This window comes from Anabrus simplex, chromosome 1, assembly GCF_040414725.1.
Source record: "Anabrus simplex isolate iqAnaSimp1 chromosome 1, ASM4041472v1, whole genome shotgun sequence".
Taxonomy (NCBI): domain Eukaryota; kingdom Metazoa; phylum Arthropoda; class Insecta; order Orthoptera; family Tettigoniidae; genus Anabrus; species Anabrus simplex.
The window spans coordinates 481,313,649-481,322,064 of NC_090265.1; the positions used below are offsets into that span (position 1 = coordinate 481,313,649).

General features: G+C 40.9%; 1 protein-coding gene across 3 annotated transcripts in view; it reads right to left on the minus strand.

The window, feature by feature from the left end:
- LOC136856977 (uncharacterized) overlaps positions 1–6,507 on the minus strand; it is a 218,443-nt gene extending 211,936 nt beyond the window's left edge. The window contains exons 1-3 of one of the 3 annotated variants that reach the window (XM_067135299.2): positions 6,442–6,507; positions 6,221–6,299; positions 5,871–6,128 (exon numbers count right to left, since the gene is read on the minus strand). In XM_067135299.2, the coding sequence (XP_066991400.2) occupies positions 5,871–6,128; positions 6,221–6,222 (260 nt within the window). In that variant the 5' untranslated portion in view covers positions 6,223–6,299; positions 6,442–6,507. The other 2 variants (XM_068225022.1, XM_067135300.2) reach the window with 2 other exon arrangements.
- Between the last annotated feature and the right edge of the window lie 1,909 nt (positions 6,508–8,416).

The following is an 8,416-nucleotide window of genomic DNA, read 5'->3' on the forward strand; positions in this document are numbered from 1 at the left end:
GATTGTGCCAAACTGCAGTCTAATATCTTGGAACTTGAAAATCGGGGCAATGAGTATGGTATAAAAATTAGCCTTTCGAAGATTAAACTGATGTCAGTAGGCAAGAAATTCAACAGAAGTGAATGTCAGATTGATGGTATAAAGCTGGAACAGGTAGATCATTTTAAGGATTTAGGTTGTGTGTTCTCCCAGGATGGTTATATAGTGATTTAATCAGGTTGTAGTAAAGCTAATGCAGTAAGCTCGCAGTTGTGATCAACAGTGTTCTGGAAGAAGGAACTCCCCTCCCGGACGAAACTATCTTTACATCGGTCTGTTTTCAGACCAACTTTGCTCTACGGGAGCAAAAGCTGGGTGAACTCAGGATATGTTATTCATAAGTTAGAAGTAACAGACAAGAAAGTAGCAAGAATGATTGCTGGTAAACAGGTGGGAACAATGGCAGGAGGGTACTCAGAATGAGGAAATAAAGGCTAACTTAGGAATTCACTCTGTATAACTTTACATTCCGCAGCCCAACGTTTATAACATTATAAGGAAGTGAAAATAATGCAAATCTTACTTGGAATTCCTTTTAGAGGAGAGATGTGTTCATTGTGATGTCTAGGTACCCACCATAATGGCCCAGAAGTACATTTACTTTTATAACCTAATAAAGAGCAGCAGCCTTCATCGCCCATGGCTAAAGTAGCTTCTTGCATTCTCATTGGTCAATGTGAACGGAATGTGATGTCATTGCCATCAATGCTGATAAATGCATTGTGTTACCAACCCCGGCTGAATAAAAGCACAAACAAAAAACACCATGTAAAATAACAATGCGGCTTGTAATCGTCCAGACCAATGGTCTTGTCCAGATCCTATCCCAACCGTCCGCACGGCAAAAACCAGTCCAAACCAATCTTGTTTCCACATGAAACTAGTTCTAACCGTCCAGACCAATGGTCTTGTCCACATCAAGAATCCTAACCGTCCAGACCAATCGTCTTATCCACACAGCAAGAATCCTAACCGTCCAGACCAATCGTGTTTCCACACAAAACTAGGGGCCTAGGGCCGCTTCTAACTGCCCAGATCAATGGTCTTGTCCACGGCAAGAATCCTAACCGTCCAGACCAATCATCTTGTCGGTAGAAATTCAGTAAGGGTTACATTACTTTTATAGCATGATAAGGATGTAATATGTTGGATATCGTAAGTGGAATACCTTGTAGAGGAGAGATGTGTTCACTGCGATAGTTAAGAATCCACCCGCCGTCCCCCAGAAGTAATTTTGCTTTTATAACCTTATACAACTTATCACACACCATAGTGCATTGCCTAACTACGTTCCAGCATTTCGATTGGGTGAAACACAATGGGATATGACATTACTCATAGCAATGAAGTAAATGAATTCCGTTACCAACCCGTGCACAAGAAATACACAACTGCCCAGACCAATGGAGGTGTCACGCGGGATACTAGAGGCCTAGGGCCGTTTCGCGGCTTCTAACCTGGGGGCTTATGCCCCCAGTCCCCCTTTGCTTGATCCAGACCAATGGCTTTGTCACGCGGAGTACTAGAGGCCTAGGGCCGCTTCACGACTTCTGACCTGGGAGCTTACGCCCTCAGACCCCCTTTGCTTCATCCAGACCAAGGCTTTGTCACGAGATTCGTAAATTCAACACCGCTGCACTAGGACTAGTTCTTCATATGAACAGTTGGCAGCTCTGTCCACCGCATGATCAAGCCCCACGTGAGCGAGAGAGAAACAAATGGCAGTGCAATCGCGCCTAGATGCCTGCGCTGGCAAATGTAACCTGTTCTCAACTTTTGCCATCTTGTCCACGGCAAGAACCCTAACCGTCCAGACCAATAGTCGGCTCCGATAAAGAAGTAGGGGACTGGAAATAATAATAATAATAATAATAATATTGCATTGAAAATTACTCACTTGTGCTCAGGACTCCATTTTGAAAATTATTAGGTCCCGAAATATGGCATTCTTAGTGTTTTTGTGGGTAATATTGGTAATAATTGCACATATTAAGTACAAAGATGTGTTCATGATAGCCATCTTTGTTTGTTTCCAGAGATGTTATGGAATAGACTGGTTACTCTGACATTGGAAAGCATGGTAGCATGGAAGTTAGAATGCAAAGCATGGATGTTGCAACATAAGGCATGGAAGTTACAATACAAATATGTTATTGTCATGACAGAGGTTGGCCTGGATTTTGAAAAGATAGGTTACAGCCACTACATTATACTTTTTTCTTGCCGTGCGGGCAGTATGCGCCGCGGCGATAGTTTAGAGCCTCTCGAAGGGAGTGTGGCCCCCGAAGGGGGCCACTGTTCTCATGACAGAGCTTGGCCTGGATTTTGAAAAGATAGGTTACAGCCACTAAATTATACTTTTTTCTTGCCGTGCGGGCAGTATGCGCCGCGGTGATAGTTTAGAGCTTCTCGAAGGGAGTGTGGCCCCCAAAGGGGGCCACTGTTCTCATGACAGAGCTTGGCCTGGATTTTGAAAAGATAGGTTACAGCCATTAAATTATACTTTTTCTTGCCGTGCGGGCAGTATGCGCCGCGGCGATAGTTTAGAGCCTGTCGAAGGGAGTGTGGTCCCCGAAGGGGGCCACTGTTCTCATGACAGAGCTTGGCCTGGATTTTGCAAAGATAGGTTAGAGCCACTAAATTATACTTTTTTCTTGCCGTGCGGGCAGTATGCGCCGCGGCGATAGTTTAGAGCCTCTCGAAGGGAGTGTGGCCCCCAAAGGGGGCCACTGTTCTCATGACAGAGCTTGGTCTGGATTTTGCAAAGGTAAGTTACAGCTGCTTAATTAGAGGAAGTTATACGGGGCGAAGGGAAGGGGGGGTGTGGGGGCGTAAGCCCCCAGTTCAGTTCTGTGGAGGGGTGTTAATTCTCTAGGATGGTATGGAAAGGGGGATGGTCTGATTTGGGTAGGTGAGGATAGTGTCTTGACCATGTGTGTGCATATGTTATGGTGGGCTTGTGGCAAGACCATTAGGGGTGCATTCTTAGTGAATTATATGCTGTTATTGTTCTGAGAGGGATATAGGGACTCTTTTGTTTTAGGATGTAATTGAACAGTTCCATTTAAGGATACAGGTATTCAGTGCCCTACAATGGAGGGAATTAGAACAGCAAGTGATCCGCATACGTTCCTCAATAAGGATAATAAGTATATAATTGAAGAATTGCAGCGTATGCGTTTGTTGCCACGGCTTGGGGAGTGTAATCGTTGCCGAAAGCAAATGAAATTGTGGAAAAACGGGACGAGTAAATTCGGGTATACCCGTGTTTGTCCCCAGTGCCGACGCAAGAAATCTTTGTTTTCAGGCACGTTCTTCGAAAATACCCACCTACCTCTTCGTAAGATTATTGAAATGATGTTTTATTGGTCTATTCATGTAAGTGTTTCTACCTCAGTGTCTTTGAGTGGTATTTCCAAAATAAGTGTCATTCAGTATTATACATTCTTCAGGGACATTTGTTCATGGAAGATTATCCAGGACGTGCAAAATTTTCAGTTTGGTGGACCTGGTGTGACTGTTCAAATTGACGAGTCTTTAGTTGCTAGAAGAAAATACGATAGAGGTCATTTAGTGCGGGAAAGGTGGGTATTGGGTATTTACGACACCCAACTCTGACGTGGAATGGTAATATACGTCGTTAGGAGAAACAGAGCAAATTTGATTCCCGTTATTCAACAGTATGTACTCCCAGGGTCAACGATTTACACTGATGAATGGAGAGCTTATCGTGGTCTGGGAAATTTAGGATACGTGCATCATCGTGTAAATCATTCTCGGAATTTCGTTGACCCTGTTACAGGAGTGCATACCAATAATGTTGAAAATTACTGGAGCGTTTTGAAAAACTTCCTGAGAAGAACTGACGTATTGAAAAGTGCCCTATTGCCAGAGCATATCGACGAATTTTTATGGCGGCAAACATACTGTAGGGATCAAAAGGAAGCGTTTAAAACTCTTATTTCCCACATCTGTGAAAGATATCGTGTACGATTTCTGATACTGAATTGTGCCCATGACGTTCGGTAAACTCTATTGACTAGAAATTGTTATTTTTCCTAATATCGTGTGTTGGTTGTGATATTCAATTGTCTGAATGACGTACTTTTAACTGAATTCTATGTAAACTGGCAATTGTTATAATGACGTAAACTGAACTGAATTCTCTACAAACTCTTATTCCTTGGAGTTGTATCTTCCATGCTTCATTGAATTGCACTGTGCTTTCATCGTATGAACAGTCTGTTCATTAATATCTTTGCTTTCAACATGGCGTTGATAAAAATAAGCTGTTTGTGTGTGACATATTATGGCCAATATAATGATTAATTCCCTTGAAAACCTCATTTTCGGGAGGTGAAAATATTCAAAATGGAGTCCTGAACACACGTGAGTAATTTTCAATACATTATTATTATTATTTCCAGTCCCCTACTTCTTTACCACTGCCCAATAGTCTTGTCCACGGCAAGAATCCTAACCAACCAGACGAATCGTGTTTCCTCACGAAACTAGGGGCCAAGGGCCTCTTCTAACCGTCCAGACCAATGGTCTTGTCCAGATCCTATCCTAACCGTCCGCACGGCAAGAACCAGTCCAGACCAATCGTGTAACAATAATCACCACCACCAGCTATCAAAGCACCTCACTAATTACTTCCTCAGTACAGAGGTTGGCAGCTCTGAGCACCGTTTCACATCCTTCCTGTGAAGGCCGCGAGCGTGTCAACAAACGACAGTCGTTCCGCGCGCAGCTGAATGTAGCGAGTACTGGGCTGCGAGAAGTAAAATAATGATATGCACTCTATGGGTAAAGCTGTCCGCATAAATTGGCTTCGGTTGTGGGGTCATGTGAGGCGAATGGAGGATAGGTTACCTAGGAAAATAATGGACTCTGTTGTGGAGGGTAAGAGAAATAGAGGGAGACCAAGACGACCATGGTTAGACTCAGTTTCTAACGATTTAAAGATAAGAGGTATAAAACTAAATGAGGCCAACGTATTAGTTGCAAATAGAGGATTGTGGTGACGTTTAGTAAATTCACAGAGGCTTACAGACTGAACGCTGAAAGGCATGATCGTCTGTAATGATAATGTATGCAGGTATGTATGTAATGAGTTATGGGCCCAAGTCAACAATACGCCCTACCAAGTAACATCAAGCACACCAAACCAAAGGTCAGTGAGCAAACCTTCACACACAGAAGTCTTACATGAACAAGACATGGTGAAGTGCTCTGACGTAGTAGAATTCATACTCGTAATTAGCAAGGTAAGTGCGTAGTATTTCTCTAGTAATAACTGTATGTATTAATTTACCGCTGATTTTACTCTTAATCTGCATAAAAGCGATTATCTTCCACATGGATACGATTCGTTCACATACCCAGAAAGCATCCAGTAGCCTCCTATTTTCACACCAGGCAAATGCCGGGGCAGTTCGTTAGTTAAAGCCAAGGTCTCTTCCTTCCTAGTCATCTTATTCCATTGTCACCATACGACCCGACTGTCGGAGAAACAAAAAGACAAATAGCAAAACAAAATTAAGTGAATGAACCCCTTGCTTCAGAACAAGCCACAGTCATACATTAAGACATACCCAGCGATGTCTTAACCATTTAATAGTGTAAAGTCAATAATCACGACTATCCACATGAATTAACCTGAAAATGTTTAGACATATGCTTTACTCGGCACCCATCGTCAGAATTGGTTTTTTTCCTTCTTCTTCGACCAACTGCAGATTCCGACATCAAGATTGCAGCGAGTATTAATGAGAGACCATAATCAACACAACCTTTGTAAATGTCAAAATGAAGTCAATGTTCCTTACCTTCTCATTACATTGGGGTGGGGTTCATAAAAATCCTTCCGAAGTGGTGGGAGACTAGACATGTCCCATCGCGGTCTACGCAATCTATCTCCAGGTTGCTTTCCTTTCAAACTATTTCCACCAAACCCACCCATTCCACTACCACCACCGCCAAAGCCTCGACCACCGCCTCCGCCACCACCGCCGCCAAAACCACCACCACGGCGTCGATCTCCAGATCGTCCTCTATCCCGACTCTGGTTACTGCGATCTCGATGCCTAAAATAAAGAACACAACTCATTACATGTAAGGCACTTAATAGAGTAATATCACCATATAGTACGATATAATATGCCTTGAGGGAACTTACATGATTATCAGAGAGAGCTTCGTCCAATAAAGTAACCAAAGTATCGACAAGACTCGTCACCTTACACGTTAACGTTGAGCTGTAAATAAACAATACCTAAGCAACAATTACACTGATAACACAAACAACACTAAAGCACTTCTTTACAATGTACTAAGTTCATCTGAAGAACTTGTTCATCGTACAAAACACCAACATACCACGAACACAATGTAACTCACCAACGCTGACAAGTGGAGAATTGCCAAAATGGACGCTAGGGTAGTGACGTCATACAAGCATGCAAAGAGGATACGTAGAGCCCTTTTCTCAACTTCATACAAATTTTTCATTCCAGCGTAATCCTTTTACTTCTAAAATGTCTCTAGATTTTATATGACCATTGGCGACAATACATTAGTCTATTTCTGTGATGTTTCACGATCCTTTAAGGAGAGAAAATGTGAAATATTTAAAAAAAGCAGAAAATCAACGCTCTAAATACAACCGGATAATATTATAATGAAACATGGATGATAAAAAATTGGAGCGGTTTTATCAAAGTAAATAGCGAGTTGACCCGGCACTTCAGATGGACAAAAATAATGTGATTATTCAAAAGAATGATAATTGATTCTGAAAACTAAAAATAAAAGGTGTCAAACTTAAATCCTCTTTCGGGATTGATTTTATCACTTCAATGTACTAAGTTCAACTGGCTATGCATTCTCCTTTTCCGTTGCCAAGGTAATTTATAAATAAATACTGTGTCGAAGAACAGTGCGTGGAATGTGTTGAATATTCTGATGTTACTTATTTTCCATGTTACGATATAGTGTGGAAATACTGAAAATTATTTCCTGTTTTTTGGTAAGCGTATTGCATATCAGAATTTAGGTTATCATCATGGAACACAACTTTCCGAATATGAGGCGAAATACGGCAGATTTAACTTTGGCAGAAAGACTTGCTGTAGCAAAGGAAGTTGTTGCAGAACTAAAAACAAATTTCCCCAGAAAAATTGCACTTGCTAAAACCCACTCAAAACGAAAGTTAAAACCGCCTTCGGAATCTAAACTACGATCTGCAGATTCAAATATTCTAACAGAAGAGCCTGCAAGCCAGAAACTTCAAATCCCAAAAGATCGGACATGTTCTGCAAAATGGGAAAGTGAATTACCATTCATACCACCAAAAGATCGGAAGAAAACTACTAAATTTGATCAATTACGAGAAAAAATAGTAGATGAAATTAGGCCTCCGCAACACAGCCCAAGTACCCATACCAAACTACCAAAAGAAGTGGAGTCATATTTCAAAAATCTACATAAAAGGGAAACCGTGAATAAAGAAGACACGGAGGAAGAGGAAGATGAATTAAAAGGCATGTTTACTTCAGCAGCAGAGACATTTCGTAAGAAGCTGGAGGAATCTAAAACGGTAAGTACATGTGTTTTTTAAAAAAATCGCATTTTCACAAAGAGAATTACCAGGATTTAAACTAGCTATTATAAGTACTGCAAGGTGTGTTAGTTAGTCGAAATATTTTAGATAGGTAAGACAGGTACCGTACATTCTTACTAAGGACGAGATAGGTTATATATTTATTATTCACTACAACACCATAGAACTTTCCAGACATAATTCAACATATATCAACCTCCAATATAAGTCCGCGCGGAGTGACTGTCTTTTTTCTTCTTCTTCTTCTTCTACTTCGTGTGTATTATTGGGGACTGCACCAAATACAGTAGCGACAAAACGCTACACTTCCGGGTTTAGCCTTGTTAAAATTGGAGACAAGACGCAAGTTGCGCTCCTAGTGGCTTGACCTGACAATTCCCGCTAAATTCAAATATCAATGGAAATGTATATACAATGGATAAATAAATTACGTCTAGAAAGAAAGTGTTACTAAGATATTAACTTCGAAGTTGCTAAACAATTCTGGATAAATTAATGAAGAGTTATTTAACGGGTTATTTATTTAAAGACTGAAATTAGACATATACTCAAAATGTGAAATAGACTGCTGTGAAATGGCTTGATCTTTCATTTATGCATTAATTTTTTAGCTTTAGCATTCCTGCCTGAACGTTCACGGCTAGATTTGTCTTTTTCTCATTTAAAAGCATTGTATCATCACATTAAAACACTTGTCAACAAAAATATCGGCACATTCCTTACATACATGATTAAATAAATTTACATTTAAGA